This window comes from Schistocerca americana, chromosome 4 (genome assembly GCF_021461395.2).
Source record: "Schistocerca americana isolate TAMUIC-IGC-003095 chromosome 4, iqSchAmer2.1, whole genome shotgun sequence".
NCBI classification, from domain to species: domain Eukaryota; kingdom Metazoa; phylum Arthropoda; class Insecta; order Orthoptera; family Acrididae; genus Schistocerca; species Schistocerca americana.
In genome coordinates, this window is record NC_060122.1 from 490544933 (window position 1) to 490565629 (window position 20697).

General features: G+C 44.7%; 1 protein-coding gene across 1 annotated transcript in view; it reads left to right on the forward strand.

Moving 5' to 3' along the window:
* LOC124612515 overlaps positions 1-20697 on the forward strand; it is a 59927-nt gene that overhangs the window by 6635 nt on the left and 32595 nt on the right. Inside the window, exons 2-3 of the mRNA XM_047140768.1 lie at positions 11896-12083; positions 19676-19879. Coding sequence (XP_046996724.1) covers positions 11904-12083; positions 19676-19879 — 384 coding nt within the window. The 5' untranslated portion in view covers positions 11896-11903. The remainder of the gene's footprint in view (positions 1-11895; positions 12084-19675; positions 19880-20697) is intronic.

The window sequence follows — 20697 nt, forward strand, 5'->3', positions numbered from 1 at the left end:
TGTAGTTATCTACACCGAAACCTAGGTTAACACTAGGTGCTTTTTTGCAATCGAGGCGGGTTTCTAGTTTTTTAATACACCGGAACGGGGCACTTGTGATGACCATTGACCGATAGTCTGGATGGACATCATGCTAAGTGCAAGGACATAACCGCACAGAGAGCTGTATCATACTGGAAAGGCATTGTGCAAAGACGGAGATGCAAAAAGACTGGAGAGACAGTTCATCGTGTGAACAGAGTTACCTATGTATCCCTCGGATATGAATCCTATAGCTTTGGATTACCGTCGGAGAAATGTTGGCCCGTTAGGATCGTGATGTCGCGTAGAGACAGGACAGGTGCGACACACGTACAGAATATTTGTACTGTCCCGTGCAAAGTGATATAGATAGTCACAGACCATGTTTTGCTTTCCTCGGTGTATACATACTTGACTGATCAGCTGCCAAGCATGATGCAATGACATTGTAATCAGTGTACGATACTTCTCCGAGTCCAACTGTTTCTGTTGTGTGCTCACCCGTGGTACGGTATTTCTGGTATATCATTATGTGATTAAAGGTATCTCAACATTCCTAAGTAGTATGGAATTGGCCATCAGATGTAACGAGAGACGGACACCCCAGTATAAAACAAATGTTCAAATGTGTGTGAAATCTTATGGGACTTCACTGCTAAGGTCACCAGTCCCTAATCTTACGCACCTAAATTACCCTAAGGACAAACACATACACACACCCATGCCCGAGGGAGGACTCGAACCTCCGTCGGGACCAGCCGCACAGTCCATGACTGCAGCGCCTTTAGACCGCTCGGCTAATCCCGCAGGGTGGACGCCCCAGTATAAAAAGAGACTGAGGTATACTGTTGCCCTGTCCATAGAGAAGCAGTAAAGCAGTAAGAGCAGGGTGGGTCGGTCGCGAGAACGCAGTCCCTTCTAACATGGACTAGTCATTGGATGTCATCTGAGCAACAAATCCATGAGGGATACTTTAATCATGCTAAAGGTGCCCAAATTGATTGTTGGTGATGTGACTGCAAAGTGAAAACGAGAGGCAACAACCACAGCTAAATCAAGAAAAGTCGGACTTCTTTTTCTGGCGGATAGCGACCGTAGAGCGTTGCCGAGGGTGGTTGTGAAATATCGCATGGATTCGCCGAAAGGAATCACTTGTGAGTTCCTAAGTTTTACTTGCAGTCCAGTTAGCACAATGACTGTACGTAAGGAGTTAGAGAGAACGGGGTGCAATGGTCGAGAGTGTCCTCATACGCCGTACATTTCTGTAGTGATGACCGATGCTTGAGATGGTGTAAAGAGCGACGCCACTGGACAGTAAATGATTGGAAACGATTTATTTGCAGTGATGAATCACGGTGCACCTTGTGGCACTCTGATGGAAGGTTTGGGTTTTGGAGATTACTCAACAACATTAGTGGCCGTCATGTGTAGTTCTGACTGTGGAGTATGGAGGAGGTGCTGTTACGGTACGGGAGTTTCTTCTGGTAAGGACATTGCGCCATTATTGCGCTTAAGAAAACGCTAAATGCGGAAAGATATGAACACATTTTACAGTATTGTGTACTGCTTACAGTAGAGAAACATTTCGGAGAGAATGATAGTGTGAGCAGGTCATCGTACCCTGTCAAAGAAGCATCTGTGAGACCGGCGTCCAAGATTACTACCTTCTCTGAAAACAATGGTTCAACTGGCTCTGAGCACTAAGGGACTTAACTTCTGAGGTCATCAGTCCCGACCACTGATTTCTGCTCTTGAGGAAGAATGGGCTGTCATTCCTGTACGGACATTCAGACGCTTCGTTGAAAGTGTCCCCAGCAGACTCCGTCATAAATGGGAAGGGTGGACACATCTCATACTAATATCCACTATAGGTTTTCGGATACTTTTGGTCAGATAGTGTAAACGGAATCAACACATGTTCCAGATCCCGTATCGTTTTAGATATTCCAGTACCCATGTTAACAAAAGCAGCAGAACGTGCTACTCTGTAACTCTGCAATTATTGAAGCACTGAAAACGGAAGGTCAGTTATTGAGGATAAAAGTATATAGAATGTTTATTGGTGTGACACATCAAATTGTACCTATATCCCTATAGAACTACACAAAGGCGGACATGTGAATATACAGCACTTGAGTCTTACACGTCTGCTCTTAAATCGAGGTGGAGAGTTAAGTGGCCGTTCACTTGTAGAGGGATGGCTGAAACCGTGCCATTCGATTGGTTCCGCTGCCGGGCCCGCGGCAGCTGTGTGCTTTGTCACGCAGAGGGAAACCGAAGGCCAAGCGGCTGCTGGGAGGCAGAGAGACAAGGCAAGGCTGTGCCCGAGAGCCGGCACTTTCCTGGCGCGCCATAGGCAGCCGGCAAGAGCCGCACTTTCACACCCCACGTCGGCTTTTTTACACCGGCCTACATTCCCCAGCAGCCGCTGTAACTCACCGCACTCCCGAAAGTGAACGCGCCGCCGCCAGCGCTGCGTTTAAGGTGATCCGCTAGCTGAACCACGAAGTCTGTAACCGTGTGTATGTACTAATCACGATAAAGTTGTACACACATACATTACTAAACTGCTGATCTGCTTCATGGTCCACGGTCCCAGTTGCTGGCTGCCCTGTAACCGCTTCCAGGGACTACAAAAATTTGATTTTTAGTACTTCATATTCACTGAGGAGACAGAAGTCATGGGATAGCTGTACGCACATAAACAGGCGACGGTAGTATCGCGTACACAAGGAATGAAAGGGCTATGTATTGGCGGGGATATCATTTGCACTCATATAATTCACAGTGAAAGGTGATTATAGACGCACGAGGAAAATTAACAAATTTTGAACTCGGAATGGTAACTGGAGCTAGACGCATGGGATATCCCATTCCGGAAATTGTTAGTGAATTCAGTGTTCCGAGATCCACAGTGCCAAGAGTGTGCCGAGAATACCAGATTTCAGGCATTACCACTTACCACGGACAACGCAGTGGCTGACGGACTTCACTTAACGACCGAGAGAAACGGCGTTTGCATAGAGCTGTCATTGTCAACACACGAGCAACACTGCGTGAAATAATCGCATCGCTGAAATCGATGTGGGACGTACGACGAACGTATCCGTTAGCTCACTGCGGCGAAATTCGGCGTTAATCGGCTATGGCAGCAGACGACCGACGCGAGTGCCTTTGCTAATAGTAAAAAATCGTCTGCAGCACTTCGTCTGGACTCGCGATCACATCCGTGGACTCTAGACGACTGGAAAGTCGTGGCCTGATCAGATGAGTCTCGATTTCAGTTGGTAAGAGGTGATGGTAGGATTCGAGTGGAGCGAAGACTCCATGAAGCCGTGGACACACGTGGTCAACAAGACACTGTGCAAGCTGATTGATGGCTCCATAATGGTGTAGGTTGTGCTGACACGGAACGGAGTGGGTCCTCTGGTCCAACTGAAGCCATCATTGACCAGAAATGGTTATTCTCGGCGACATTGGAGAACATTTGCATCCCATTCATGGACTTCATGTTGCCAAACAACGATGTCATGTCACTGGGCCATACATGTTCGTGACTGGTTTGAAGAACATTCTGGACTATTCGAGCGAATGATTTGGGCATCGATATTGCGAGACATGAACCCCGTCGGCTGGCAACATCTTGCATGGGTGTTCTGACCTCCATATCTTTCAACACGGCGCACTCACCTGTCAGTGTTAATTGTGTCATTGTAGTCCTTCCACATGTGTGTCCTTTCAAGGATGCATTCGGCCCTGACTTCACTTTTATGGATGACAATGTGCGATCGCGTCGAACAGCGTAGGTAGAGGAGGTCTTGAAACGAGAGAATTTCGGCGCATGAACTGGCCTGCCTGTTATCTCGATTTAAATCCCATAGATCACGTGTACCATAGGTTGGAAATACGTATCGCAGGATCTCCATACATAGCAACGACCACCAAACAGTTGTCAGCTTCGCTGGTGGAGGAATGGAACGGCTTACCACAGGGGTCCTTATCAACCTTGTGTCCATCGTGGGAGCGGGTTGCAGAGCATGCGATGCCGTCTGTGGTGATCACGCATCCTATTAGGAACCATGTCCCTCCCCGCCTTCTGTCATGTCCCGGGGACCATCATAAATCGCTCTTTCGGTATACTTATTGTCTTCGAATAAAATGTCATTTCTGTTCGTTTCATTACGAATTTCTGTCAATTACCTTCTATATTATACTGTGCAATACATTTTGTGGACAGTATCCACATATACCACTGATTGTACTTGAAAAAATACATAATTTTACGACACATAGTTCAGGAGATATGACGTCGCAAACATGTAATGCATGAAAAACGAGATTTTCATAAAACGGAGCGCTCAGTGACTTCCAACAAACTTCCACGTCTCCCAAAATCCCGAAAGTGGCGTGCTAATGCGCGCGTCTACTCGGGCAGTTGTCAATTTTCCTTTAAGTAGACAGCGTTTATTATACAAAAAGTCTTCCACGATCAGCTGAATATTACTTGATAATGGCCGAAAACAGCTGAGCCCTATGGCTAATAAATGCGGACTAGTTAAAGAAAAAGCGACGTCGCTTCGTATGAATAAGGTTGCTTTAAAATGGAATAAGTCGCAAACTAGGAGTACTGCCTTAGCGGACGACAGATAAAGCTTTATAAACGATATTTCTCGCTTGTCATTTTCGGTCTCTGGCTACTTGAGGCAATCCAAAACGAACATCGTGATTAAAAACGACTGAAACCATTTTTTCATAGCGACATATTGATAAAAATAACAGGTAATGTAAAAGAAAGTATTCATTTTTTGCCTTCAGTACATGTGTTCTTTACGACTCCCCTATGTCACACGGACAACACATAGGTAATAATCCATTGTATCCACACTTTATGAAGCATATGTGGAGTCACCAACGCGAGCGCATTTTGAGTTCTGGAATCGTTTTTTTGCAAAGGAGGCACATTCACAAACAAGGTCCTTCGCACAACCCAATGGGCGTCATGTTCAGAGCTCGAGGTGGCCAAGACCACAGTATCGCCATGTCCAGTTCGACCGATTCAATTATCTGGAAGATGTTCGTTTAATAATGAGCGAAACTCCACACCCCAGTGTGGGTGGAGCTCCATCCTGCTGAAAGATGAAATCCATTGAATCAAACCAAGTTCACAATTCTAACACGCAGAATACCTTCTCTACGGGATCCACTTATGACACGGAACTTTTCTCTTATGCCTCACTGTGCAGGCACCGGCTTCCGATTTACTGCGCTTGCTCACTTATAGAAATTTTGACCTTCCTTAACATTCTCTATGATGGATTAAACATCTGTAGCCGTTCGCAATTGCTATATTCATTTTGAAATCCTCCTTACAATAACGAATTACGGAATAAATTGTATCAAATAAATATACATCTCTTTTCGGAGTACATTGTATCAAATAAATTTACACTGCTGGTCACACAAAATGCAACACCCTGAAGGAAACATCCAAATGAGGTGAAATGTGCAGCGTGTGTTTGCGGCAACGAGGAGGCACAAGATTAGCATTTCAGCGCAGCCACGCATCACGGGCGCCAGTAGCGCCACTTGCAAGCTTTATATAAAGGGGGAACAGACGGAATTGTTCTTGCGTGCGGTTGTTTTGCGTAAACAGCTTCAGTATGGCTCGTAGAAGACAGCAAGCATCTTTGGAGCACGTTTCGGAGTTCTAATGAGGAAGAATAGTTGCCTGTAGGGCTTGCGTATTATCCTTCAGAGAAATCGATGATAGTGTAGGACGGAACCAAACAACTGTGATGAGGATCTGTAATCGCTGGGTGCAGGAGGGAACGACGGACCGACGAGACCGATTGCGCCCACCTCGTGTGATGACAGGCATGTTATGCGTGTGACAGTGATGGATCGCTCGGCCATATTATGAACCATATCGCAACAAATTCGGTCTGTTGCGCAACAAGCAGTGTCCGCGCTTACCATTCGACGTCGTTTGGAGCAGTGTGGACGGTCTGCAAGGCGTCCATTATTGCGTTTACCACTGAGTCAACGCCACAGGCGTTTGCACTGGCAGCGGTGCGAAGAAAGACGGACACGGACAACCAAATGAAACGACATTACTTTTACCGACGAATCCAGATTCTGCCTGCACCACCACGATGGTCGGATTAGAGTCTGAAAACAACGTGATGAGAGATCGTTGAACTTTTGCCTTATGCACCGCCAAACCGGTCATCCCCCCCTATTGTGGTTTGGGGTGGTACGGGATTCCACTCCCGTGCCCCCCTAATACGCATTGGCAGTACATTAACCAGCCAGCGTTACATCTCTGAAGTGTTGGAGCCTCTTGTCCTCCCATATTTCGGAGCTTTCCGATGGCCACATTGCAGCAGCATAATGCCCGACCATATGTGACTCGGAATGTTCAAGTCTTCTTCGTCGCTCATCGTATTGCAGTGCTGCCTTTGCCTACCTGTTCTCTCACCTATCGAAAACATCTGGTCGATGACTGCGGAACTACTGGCCCGGTATACACCACTCGCTGGTACACCATATCACCTTTGACGATATGTGGAAGCAGTATGGACTCCTATATCCCAACAACGTATCCAGAGCCTCTTTTATTCAGTGTCGAGGCATGTAGCAGCGGTTATAGCCAGCGATGGAGGCAACGTTCAATACTACCTTCATCATCTCCTCATGTTGCTGTATTTCCAATCATATGATCTTTGTACAAAGTGTTACCTTCCTTATCAATTTGGTTGTTATTCCTCCGGTCCTTCTTGGTAATTCACTTTGGATTGCTAACTAAAACGAAAGTGAGGTGAATAAGCAGGTTTCAAACCTTGCTCAACATCAATCCAGAGAGCACTCTCCTTTCCGACCACATCTTACTAATGATAGCTTCTACGATCACCGTGTGGAGCGCCTTGGTTTGAGTAAGCGACATCGACTAGGAATGCAAGTTAAATGGTGCATTGGTACTATGAAACAAGTAGCTTCCTTTTGTGATAGGCCACGCTTGTAATCATGACAGATACTGATAAGTAAGAGAACAGCGCGAAAATGACGCAGCATTCCTGCCGCAGGTTGCGCCGGGTTTCGCCGGTCTCTCCGCCCCCACGGCGTCCCACTTGCTGGCGGTCAGTGGCCGGCCAGCCGCAGCGGCGAAAGTGACGGCGGCGAAAGCGCTGCTACGCCAGCTCACCAGCTGCTCCCTGGTTCGATGCCTAGCTGAGCAGGTGTGCTCCGTCAACAGTCCATGTTCAGCCGCCGAGAGAGGCGTTGCTTTATCGATAGCAGAGCGTCATGGTCAAGCGTTAGCAGAGTCTACCTCATTGTTGTTGTTGTTGTACACATCACCCACCTCCCATTTAATTCGCTTCGGGTACTACGTCATGGTCCACAAACGTGGCACGTTCTTTCTCTTCACCTTATTATTCCGTTTTGCATTACAACTCTCAATGAACCTTAAGATTTTCAGCGGTTTGCTTCCATACATCTTCGTCCTCTGTATTGCTCGATGTAGCTGTTTTGTTACGAAACAAACTATTGACGTTGATAGGTTTACGAGAAGTATCGATAGCACACACATTCTAACAGGAGGTTCTTTATAATAACGTTTTAATCTGCTAAGTATAGATGTCGAGATTATGTCAAGGTTATAAGCTAAACAGACAAAATATCCGTCATCACATTGAGAAGAGCACACTGGTCGATTTGGAGCGCTGTAAGTCATGTGACCCTCCACCGCTAACGTCAGTAACGTCATTGCAGTGGTTTCTGGCAGTCCCATTCGTGGCATCAGCGCAGTAAGACGGCTCCAGATGGAGACGTGAGAGATAACACATCGTGTTTGCACGTGTCAGTGATCACACGGTAAATGAAATCAAATGGTTCAAATGGCTCTGAGCACTATGGGACTTAACATCTGTGGTCATCGGTCCCCTAGAACTTAGAACTACTTAAACCTAACTTACCTAAGGACATCACACACATCCATGCCCGAGGCAGGATTCGAACCTGCGACCGTAGCAGTCGCTGCCATTCATGAACAGCATTCCAGGAGAATTCCAACAGAATAACGCTCGTCCACATACCGGTATTGTAACCCAACATGATCTACGGAGTGTCGACATGTTGCCTTGGCCTGTTCTATCACCAGATTTGTTTCCAATCGAACACATAATGAGTCATCATCAGACGACAGTTCCGACCAAGTGCAACATGCATGGAGCGCCATCCCAAATACTGACATTACAATGCAATGCATGCACGTTTACATGCTTGCATTCAACATTCTTTCGGTTACACCGGTTATTAATGTACTAGCATTTCACATTTACAATGGGTTATCTTTTACTTACCTGTGATTTGCAATGTTAATCTCTTAAATATGTTACCTAGACAAATGTATTCCAGAAATGTAATTACTCTACAGTAGCATCGCCGCCTGTGGCATGGGGGACTCAGGATCGATTCCCGGTATCTCCTCGGATTTTTCTGTGGTAGGGAGTTCTGGAACAGGGTCCACTCAGTCCTTATGAGGCCATCTGAGGAGCTGCTGCAATAAAGAAGCAAAGGCATCGCCAGGTTTGATCTGCTAGCAATAAAAGCTGAAGGGATTGGCGACGTGCTGATCACTTGCTCGAAGATCATGGAGCGCTTCTCGTACTGCCATGTAGGCAGCATTCGGTCAGTCGGAGCAAGCCTAAGGCCAATCCCTAAAGTGGTGTTTACGATTACTACTTGAAATTAGCTGATGGGACGTATGGGTCAACATCTGCGCAATTTGATATCTCTTCGATATCTAATTCTCAATCTGCGGTTTCAATTGGATGTAACTTACCTGAAGAAACTTTCGGACTCTCTTCCTCGTCGAACTGATGCCATTATCAAGGTTACAGGCGGTGTTATACGGTATGAGCGTCATGAGTCCGGGGTGCGTCACCAATTTTTTGTCCGATGGTCTTGCTATAAATGTTGAAAGGCAGCAGTGTTCAGTGCAACAGCTGAAGGATGTAAAGCTACTGGGCAATAAATAAACGCTACAGATGTATCAGAGGATAAAGAAAGTTTGTCACGAGCACAGATTCAGGACGAACAGATGTTACAACACAGGTTAGAGGCTGTTGTTGGACGGAGAGAGATTCTCTTTTCCACAAGCACCTGACAACCCGCCTGCATATTCACGGTGCGGCAGTGATTAGTAGCTGCTTGCTCGCTTCCCGCTATTTCTCAACGGCGCTGTGACGCAGCAGATGTGGAGCAGGGTGGCCGATATCGCCGACCCGATCTACGGCTTCATCGGCAGGGCCTCCCCTGCAGGCATACGGCGGCGCTGTTGCGTAAGGCGGGTAATGGCAGAATTAGGGCCGAGCCGGCGGCGGCAGCTTTCACTGCGAGGCGGAAGCCGGCAGCCCTACCCAGCAGCAGGAGCAGGCTGAGCGGGGAGGGGTCTCATGCCTGGTCCGATCGTCTCCTGTACCTGTACAGACAAAATATTTACACCCGTCCTGGCACTCAAAGCTCTGATCAGTTCGAGTGAGCGTCAATGCTGCTTCTCTCACCAGGCAGCCACAGCGTGGTGAAACACATACTCCCGAAAAAGAATGCAATACCCTCAAGGACAAGAGCGCAGGACCATTTTGTTGACATCAGCTGTGACAGGTAGTTCGTCGTAGTAGGAGTGTACGATAACAAATTCATACCAAATGAGAAACACCTGCCACAGTAAAGATTGCCCAAACAATCGCATTAATACATAGTACCCCCCTCTGGCAGTAAAGCAAGTGTGTATCCTTGCATGCAAATAGTCATAAGGATTCCGAATGGCATCCTGTTATAAACTGTCCCAGGCAACCTGAGCTTTAGTATCAGTTTGGCAATGGTTCTTGCTGACTCAGGAGAACTAGTAAGTTTCCGCTTCATCACGTCTCATATGCGTTAAGTTGTCGAGAAATCTGGTGATCTTGCTGGTCAGGGCAGTTGCGTTGCAGCAGCCGTATGAGGGCGTGCATTGACTTGCCGAAAAACATCACCTTTCTGTCGAAGAATTGTCAGTAGCACCCTGCTTGAATATAGGAAGCAGATCCAAATAGATGAAGGTCGCTGTAGTATGCATAGCTGGAGAGACTTGCACCAACATGGAGAGTTTCATTAGACTAGTCTTGGGACTGGAATTCACAACAACAGTAACAATTGCATCATGCATGTCCCTCGTTCTTTATCGCAGAAAGATGATGCGGACAGCAATTCCACCGTCGAACATCCCTGACAAATCCTTCCGCTGCAAGTCTTGGGACAACGTGAAAATAAGAGTAACAGATCCCTCGTGAAAGAAAATTACAAAGCTCTCCGCTGAGAGTCGGTTTAAGCTTTTTGTGTAAATTCTCAGTTACTGGCGAGTAACGCCTCAGTAAAGCAGTGGGTTTTCAAATGTGTCATGTACCACGTCTTTGTAAGTGCAGTAAATAGCAATTTCCGGGAAAAACATAATATGTATTTCGGGTTACAGGTGTTTACCGATGTCCGTGGAGCTCCGCGTCTGCATTATCGAGGATAATCGGGAAGTTACTGTATTTGCAAGTGTATATATATATATATATATATATATATATATATATATATATATATATGTGTGTGTGTGTGTGTGTGTGTGTGTGTGTGTGTGTGTGTGTGTTCTTTAGGTTTAGACGGCAAGTAACAAAACTATTTCTTGTTCGACTTATAGCGAGCCGCATTACCGAAAGACTGACGTAGAAATTAAAACTCAGTTCCTCATGCGACACTGGTTTCTTAAATTGCGTAAACAATGGAAGGCCAAGACAGTTTACCCTCCAGTTACATCTAAAATTATTCCAACTAAAAATTTATTATGGCGGTCTCTGCTGTCTGATACTGAACTGTTCATCTCTTAATATATGTAGCACAAGGAATATTTTCTTTTTATAAGGATGTACCTAAGTTTTCTTTTGTATTTTCAACCTAATGTTTTTCGTGTAGACGGGAAAGAAAATAACATATTACAAACTCAATATTTCTTACCCATTCCCTATTTATTCGACAACTGGATTATCAACATTTTTCAAGAACGCGTCGCATCTCGTTATATGATGCAAAACTTTAAGGTATTGCGTAGTCAGCCGTTGCCTTCAGTTTCAACACTCAAAGTTCAGATATGATTACTTTGTAGGCGCCAGTCGTGACCTATTCAACTGTACTTTGGCGAGTAAGTAAACAACGTATCCAAGGACGTATCCGTAGCAGTTACTTTGATTTTGTAATTTAGTGGATTAGTATTTTCTTTCTTTTTAAAAAGAACATCTGGTGACTTCGTAAAATGTCGGAACCTGTAATGATACCACGTGAGTGATCTTAGGCTGAAATACAAAATACAAAAAAAAAGTTTGTACACAAGAAAGTCTCTGTGCTTCTCTAGGGCAAGGTTTCGCAAAATAAGTTCATGGGAACATTGGTGCTCCGCATGAAATGAATCAATGCCCCGTGAAAATCTATTAATAATATGGTTTTTTTCCATATTTTGACGATACTAAATATTTTTTAAACTTTATTATGGCTTTTTCGTTATTAGTTAAAATTTAAAACTGAAGTAATCACGAAATAAAACATGTTTCTCTTTTTTTTAATTTTATTGACTCTGAAAATAATCAACGTATTCCACCAAAGTACCAGGTTTTTCAAAGTGTTCCGTCAGAGAAAAAGTTTGGGAAGCCCTGCTGTATCTGCCTCGCCGAAGTGAGAGTTTCGCCTGCTGCACAGGCAATACTGCAAGCACCACTGCTTGGCGGGTAACCTACCACGCAGGCGACCAGATACCACAGGCGTGTGCTATAAGAAGGCTGTGTGTCTGTGTTACAGGCACGAGGATGAGGGTGCTCCTGCTGGTGGTGGCGCTGGCGGCGTTCGCGCGCGCACAGGTGCGCGAGGAGTTCGACGAGGAACTGGAGGAGGAGCGAGGCAAGCGGCAGACGTTCGCGCCCCGTGGCGTCACGCAGATCCCCAAGGGGGTGCCGCTGCCGCAGCAGCTGCGCTTCCCGCCGCCACAGGTACCGCAGCCTGCCCCCTGCCCGTAACTACCCGTAAACCATAAGACAAGTTTGCACAGAAGGAGGGGGCGCAGTGGTTAGCACGCTGCACTCTTGCGGGAGGACGGTGGGTCAAATCTTCGTGTGGCCAGCCCGATTTAGGAAGTCAGTGATTACCTTAAACGCCAGTGGTGAATGCCAAGACGTTTGCTTTGAAAGAACACTATCCGTTTCCTTCCCAGTCCCCAATCGGACGACTGTTAACGACTTCGTTCTTCCATTTACAAATCAGCAATACAATGGCATTAATATCGCCAACATTACTCACTCCCCTTAATTGTACAGGAGAGTGCTGTACCTTGGAACACTTCTCGCACTTTCGCCTCTAGAAGGTCCAGTAATAGAGGCTATTATATTTTATTATTCCTTTTTGAAATAATGGCATTCACTTTTTGTGCACTGCAGTCTTTTTTTCTAAAATTACAAAAATTGCTCTGTAAAGTAAGTCTTTTCCAAAAGTTAAAAAACGTTCCACGGTACAACATGGTCGTATAACTATGAACAAATATCCTATGGAAATTTGAAAATGCTGAACTCGAGAACATTTTGTTAGTACTACAAGGGTGTAAAGACTCGGTTGGTTGGTTGGCTGATTTTGGGGGAAGGGACCAAACAGCTAGGCCATCAGTCCCATCGGATTAGGGAAGGATGGGAAGGAAGTCGGCAGTGTCCTTTCAAAAGAACCATCCTGGCATTTGCCTGAAGCGATTTAGGGAAATCACGGAAAACCTAAATCAGGATGGCCGAAGCGAGTACGAACCGTTCTGAGGGTAAAGAGTATAAGTGCAGATACCTTTATTGGTGACTGGGGTTAGTGTCCTGAACAACATTACATTAGTCTTTACTTCATTTGCAGACTAATAATTATAGCTGTTAGCAGTAGTATGTTTTAGCTTGGCCAGCACCTCCAAGTGCTTGTGGCAAGAGCAAGCCATTAATGCTTATTTTCGTCCGGGCAGCATGTCAGGAAGTGCCGACATGTGGACGCAGAATGGTTAGCCTATAATGAAAGACATACTCTACTTAGTGGTGCAGTTACGACCACGCAGAAAATATCACGTAGTAAATTACTTGATGTGTTTGTGGGAAGATTGTTCAGTCCAGAGAAAAAACAACCAGCACACTCATCTGTGTACGTATAAAGCTACCACGTACAAAAATTTCTGCGCGTATACCTCTTACATCCTATATTTAATGGTCTATCAGTTACATTATATATTACACAACAATAACCAGTAAGCGAGTTCAAATTAAGTACAAGTACTATTAGAAACCATTTACAAATTAAATACGTTTTGAAACAGAAGCTGTTGAAAAATAATACAAATTTCCTTTTTCAAAACAGTGTTAACACATTACACAAACTCAGTTAATTTGCAAAGATCCCATGTTCCGTTGTAGAACGCCTTCTTCCTTTACGAGGTATAAGATGGTGTACGACCGACAAACTGTGGCTCAGCCTTCCACAAGCTGTATACTATAGGTAAAGTGTAGCTGCTCACGAGGGGGCTGTAATTATCGTATGGCAGCGAAACGTGATAGATGTGCATTAGACATGCTAATGTGGAAACAATTTACGCTGAAAAAAAAATTAGTTACAATTTTGGTCATCAGGTGCAAATCAGGCACTGTACAGCATCTCGGTGAGGTTTCCGTTGCTCCTACTGAACAAATTGTACAAGCGTAGTTTAATAATAAAATCATTATATATTTCTCACTGGTTTGACCTTTTCTGGCCACGTACCATTGCACATCAATCACATATGGAAACATTTCTATACATCTTTCTTGCATTCATAGTGCCAGATTTGCACCCGGTGGCCAAAACTGGAACTTTTTTCAGCGTAAATCGGTTTCACATCAATGCATTAGAATATCTATCAAGTTTCGCTGCCATACTATAATTACAGGCCGTAGTGCACCTCTGCGAGTAGCTGCATTTTATTTATAACCACCTGGTAGTTCTCCGCGTCATAAAATTCTGTAACTAAAGAATTAACTGTATCTTCCAAATAACTTTAATATATTACACAGCACATAAATGTGTAGATCTGAAAATATTTACAACCCCACACAAAAGACAACGTCAGGTTCCACAATAAAGAAAACAGAAAATACCGCAAAATTTTTACGGTGCCTCGTAGCGTACATTCCTTCATGTGACTGAAACGCCGACCAGGAACCAAGATGTATTCGGAGATACACCATCCTCAAGGTAAAATGCTCTCTCTTACTTTAAACTTTCGCCTCTGAGACTTCGATTGACAAGTATTTTCCTTCCATTATCACACTTATCACACTAGACAGTGGCCAGTGACTTTGTATGTTAATGGGATTGCCATTGTACATAGCTGTTGTTAGAAGACAGCCTAGGACACTTCAGAAACAAAAGAAACCTCAGACATTGTGTCCATTCAGGTGCAAAACTGCAGTCATTGGTTCACTTATACAATTTTATGATATACGCAAACCAAATACACGATATCTTCCCTTTCTTCTTTGAGTAGTTAGTTCCCTATTTTGTAGACCATTTAGATTCTTCACGTCACTCGTCGTGGTGGATACAATTCTTTTTTAACAATCAGTAATACCTAACACGCGAAATGATGACAACGGACATCCCAAAGCACCATTACCTTCTATGCGAATCGATGTGCAACAGATCTACATTATCAATCAAAACTTTCTGGATACCTGCTAGTGGAGATTAATATGGGATTTTTCCACCCTTCACCTTTATGATGACTTCAACTCAGCTGGGAACACTTTCACTTAAGTGTCTGGATGTCTGTGAAGGAATCCTAGACCATTCTTCCTCAAGAGCCGAACCACAGAAGGTGGGCGCTGTTGTTTGGGGCAAAGTCGAGGTTCTAACTCATACCAGAGGTATTCCACTGGGTTCAGACGGCGCTTCTGGGAAAGTTAGTACATGTTCAGATATGTTACTGTCCAGAAATGTTACTGTCCACCAAGCTTGCCTAACAGATAGATGGTGCCTTACGACAGGGTGCATTGTCTTGCTGATACAAACAATCTTCCATCGTCCGAACTGTTCCTCTATTCTACGCAGTACATAATGCTGTAAAATGTGTTCATAACATTACGCAACTCGTGTTTTCTTAAGCGCAATAAGGGTATCACACTCTGGCCTTGAGAAACACCTCCATACCATCACACCACATCCTCCGTACTTCACTGTTGGCACTACACATAATGGCAGGAATAATTCTTCAAGCATTTGCCAAACCAAGACCGTTCATGGAGTTGTCACAGGTTCATGGAGTCGTCACCACTGCAAATCACTCGTTTCCAGTAATCGACTGTCCAGTCGCGTCGCTCTTTACGCTACCTCAAATGTCGCTTAGCAGTGACTGCAGAAATGTGTGGCTTATGAGGAGCTGTACGTCCAACGTACCCCCATTCTTCTTGACTCCATTCGCACAGTCATTGTGCTAGCTGATCTCCAAGCAGCATTTTGGATCTCACTAGGGATTCCTTCCACTGGTTTCATGCGGTGGTTTACAGCCACACTTAGCAAAGCTCGATGGTCCCTAACCGTACATCAATTCAAATATGTGCGAATTACTAAGGGACCAAACTGCTTAGGTCATCGGTCCCTAGACTTACAAACTACTTAAACTAACTTATGCTAAGAACAAAACACACACTCATGCCCGGGGGAGTACTCGAACCTCCGGCGGGAGGGGCCGCGCAGTCCGTGACATGACGCCTCAAACCGCGCGGCCACTCCGCGCGGCCGTGGTTTAATTGTGGTTGTTTCTTCGTGTTTCCACTTCACAATCACATCGCCAACAGTCGACATCGGCAGCTTTAGAAGGGTCGAAATGTCCTTGATGGATCTGTTACTCAGGCCATTCCACTTTCGAAGTCACGGAGCTCTCCTAACCGAGCTATTCTACTCTTACTGCTTCTCTACTGACAATATAATACTCCGACTCCTTTTACTTGCATACTAACTGGTCCGACATCTAGTGCTCAATTCCGCGTTACACAGGGGCGTCCGGATACTTCTGATCAGATAGCGTACTCGCGCACTCCGAATGAAAACGCTGACATCTACTGAGCGTAATGAACAGGTACACTGCGACTAACTACTGGACAATACGCACCAGGAAAAAAGTCTAGTAAACAAGGGCTCTAAAATACATATCCTAAAAGCTATAAGCACTTATTCACCTTCACTGCTGTGAAAATATCTCTTTTACTACAAGTTCTTTGCTTTCCATATTTTGAAACGTGCTAGTATGAACCAGACCAAGAAAAAAGTCCAGTAAACATAAGCACTTTTCATGTTCGCTACTCTGAAGCATATCTCTTCTATTGAATGATTATTCATAGCTCGTAACGTATCCTCCCCAAAGCACACGTTCGCTTGACTTTTTTTTCTTTTTTTTGGTTCATACTTTCTCTTCTCAAACTGCAGAAGGCAAAGAGCTTGCAGCAGAAGAATTTTGCTTCACAGTAGTGAGGTTGAAAAAGTGCTCGTAACTTTTAAGGTATGTGTTTTAGAGTTCTTTTTTACAAGACCTTTTTTCCTTCGAATGATCGTTGCTGCCATATCCCAGGATATTGACCATTCTTGTTGGGATACCTTGTGGAAAAGGACAATCATATAAGTAGGAAGGGCAGCCGACAAGTTTTTAACTGTCACCTCCTTCAGCGCTCTAGATTGGCCTGTCAGGAAGGCGCCATTTCCGCTGTGTCGATACTAGACCTTCTCAATGGCCTGCGCCAATTTGTCCCGGCTCCTCTAAAGATCTAATATGGTAGTGCAGCACCTTGACAGTGTCTACCAGGATTGCAGGCATGTAGCTGCAAACAAATAAAAACTTCAGAATGAGATTTTCACTCTGCAGCGGAGGTTGCGCTGAGATGAAACTTCCTGGCAGATTAAAACTGTGTGCCGGACGGAGACTCGAACTCGGGCGGAAGTAAAGCTGTCAGAACGGGGCGTGAGTCGTGCTTGGGTAGCTCAGTTGGTAGAGGATTTGCCCGTGAAAGGCAAAGGTCCCGAGTTCGAGTCTCTGTCCGGCCCCAGGCTGTGGCTAAGCCATGTCTCCGCAACATCCTTTCTTCCAGAAGTGCTAGTTCTGCAAGGTTCGCAGAAGAGCTTCTGTGAAGTTTGGAAGCTAGGAGAATTGAAGCTGTGAGGGCGGGTTGTGAGTCGTGCTTGGGTAGCTCAGATGGTAGAGGACTTGCCCGCGAAAGGCAAAGGTCCCGAGCTCGAGTCTCGGTCCGGCACACAGTTTTAATCTGCGAGGAAGTTTCAAACACAAACTTAATTACGCTTTTTTATGTGATAATTAAAAATTTATGAATACCCTTGTACATATATCGTGAAGTAATTTGTAATACACATATGGTAAATTTAATCTCTGGAAAGTGATCTTTTCGGAAATAAGATTTAATGCTCTTCACTAACGGGGGGACCTTAGGGATTGACCATGTCAGATTTCCTTCATACTCAGAGGATCTGAAGTGCCAACGGTCTTGCCGCAGAGGTAACGCCGGCTCCGGTCAAGTCACCGGGTTTAAGCGCTTTCGGACTTGGCCAGCACTTGGACGGGTGACCGTTCGGATCTGCCGAGCGCTATTGGCAAGTGAGATGCAATCAGCACTTACGTAACCAATCGAGAACCTACTTGACTGAGACGCTGCGGCTACGGTCATGAAAACTGAAGAAGGCCGTGAGAGCAGTGTGCTGACCACATGACCCTCTATATACGCATCCAGTGGTGCCTATAGGTTGAGGAGGACACGGTGGTCGGTCGGTACCGGTGGTCTTCCCGGGGCCTGTTCGGATGGAGTTCTGTTTTCTTCTTAGGACTTGAGGCTCAGTGATGTTTTAATAAAAATTACATCTTTTTATTTCTAATCACTAATCAGATGAATATGTGACTATTGACAAGTTAAAATTTAGTACGAAAATACAAAAAAATAAATAGAAAATTAAATACTTTTTCCAGAGGTTGAACAGTATTAATGATGTATATCTTTTTTATTTAACAATAAGGCATTGCGCTTGTTTGGATCAAAATTCAATTTATCTTAATATGACCAGCAATTAAAAGTAATATATGTTATTTATATTACAAAAATATCACTCGGTATTTGTTAGCCAATATTTCCCTTTGTTAATAAATATATAATACAAACAGAAAGCTTTTAAAAAATTTCTGCTAGCAGTATTCGAAACAAACACTTTACGATTATAAGACTTTGAAAGTGTTGTTAATAAAAATTCTCTATTTAAACTAGACTGAACTGCATGTGACTGCTTTAGTCTTTAATAAAACTTGCATCTGACTGCGTATTTAACTGAACTGAACTTTATCTGACTGCATGAAAATATTGTTGGAAAATTAATACTCAAAATATACATCTGACTGCATGAAAGTTTCGTGGTAAAAATAAATGAAATTCACCAACCTGCATCTGACTGCGTCTGTGGACTTAGCTCGTGCACTCCTTCCCGTTTAGCCGATAATAAAACATATATTCAACTCAGCCGTAATGCAATGGCATAAAATTGTCATTCTACATAACTTTACTCATTTTGGCCCTGTTTGTTACTTAGTAAAAATTCTGTCCTGATCTGAATGATTTGCCAACTGTGCAATGGCATATAGATTATTTTACTCTGATAAATGAAATTATTAGCTTTAGTCATGGGAACTTTACTTTAATGTACCTTTTGGTTCAATGCAAGCACAGGATGCGGAGAACAGCATAAGGTGTGAGATGAAAGTCTAATTTTATCTAAAAAATATTTATTGTTTAAACTTTTAAGGCATATGTGAAAAACTAAAAAAAAAATTCTATAGCATGGATTTACGAGAAAGTTTCACTAAACGCTTATTGCATCAACAATGGGTTTTCTATCTAGCTTTTAGACATTATTTAACCAAAGAAAACCTATTTTATTAATTATTCTTTCTAGTTTCCCCAGGTATGTGCCGAGTTTCGCTCAATATATAGCTTATTATGTGCGTAGCGCCAATTCTTACTTTGATGCTGTCACGACCCGGCTGCCTCCTGCAGGCATCTAGCTCAGACTCGAAACACGTCTGCTGTCTCTGCGCATCTCCTCACCACTCCTCAAACCTTTACTGCGTGCACCTATATCTGTTAGCTGTCAAAGATCTTACTACTCGAAGATGTACTACTCGTCCAACCTTGCGGTTGGGAACTATCGACATTTTTCACTGGCTCTATCCTGATCGAATCTCAGCACATACCTTTCAAGTTTTACGCTAGTGCTCACTATGATTGTTTTGCACTTACCAGCCTTTGGTAATCCTCCAACATTCAAAGTCGATTTTTTGGAGTTTTTCAAAAAACTGATTTATGTTAGGACAGTCATGTCCGCACGCTGATCTTCATACCCTATGGAGAATATGTAAGACATCTGATACGAAATGTTCCCTTGTAAGAGTGGGATGAAGGTGCCGCTTGCTCCGGGTGTAAAAACAGACGTAATGAATGTCTCTCATTCCCGATTGCTGACCGCGGCTGTTGCCGCCACTGTGCAGGCGTTCCGGCAGGCGGCACCGGTGGACGAGGAGGACGAGCTGAGTCGCAACATCGTGACGCCGACGCCGCAGCCGGTGTACCGCCGGCCGCCGTCGCCGCCGCCGCAGGACTCGCAGCGCGACTACTCCATACAGAGGCCGCAGCCGCAGTCGCCCAACGCCGTGCGCAGGCCGGGGCCGCCGCCCGGAAAGGGACAGCCTCTGGTAACACGCCGACTGCACCCACACCAGTAGCTTCCATCCCACGCACTGGGCTCCGGCTGTGCTCTTCCTCTACCTGTCTGGGCTACTGTTTCCATCTCCACACACTTGCTAACTTCACTCATTCGCACGTCGTATTCCTTAATGCTCATAATGGAGCGGAGGCTTCAAATGTGCAACGAGTCAACTTATTACAGCCAAAAACAGCAACCGCACACTACTTCCGTAAAGTTCTTTGTTGTTATTCTACATCTACATCTACATACATACTCCGCAATCCACCATACGGTGCGTGGCGGAGGGTACCTCGTACCACAACTAGCATCTTCTCTCCCTGTTCCACTCCCAAACAGAACGAGGGAAAAATGACTGCCTATATGCCTCTGCAAGAGCCCTAATCTCTCTTATCTTTGTAGTCTTTCCGCGAAATGTAAGTTGGCGTCAGTAAAACTGTACTGCAGTCAGCCTCAAATGCTGGTTCTCTACATTTCCTCAGTAGCGATTCACGAAAAGAACGCCTCCTTTCCTCTAGAGACTCCCACCCGAGTTCCTGAAGCATTTCCGTAACACTCGCGTGATGATCAAACCTACCAGTAACAAATCTAGCAGCCCGCTTCTGAATTGCTTCTCTGTCCTCCATCAATCCGACCTGATAGAGATCCCAAACGCTCGAGCAGTACTCAAGAATAGGTCGTATTAGTGTTTTATAAGCGGTCTCCTTTACAGATGAACCACATCTTCCCAAAATTCTACCAATGAACCGAAGACGACTATCCGCCTTCCCCACAACTGCCATTACATCCTTGTCCCATTTCATATCG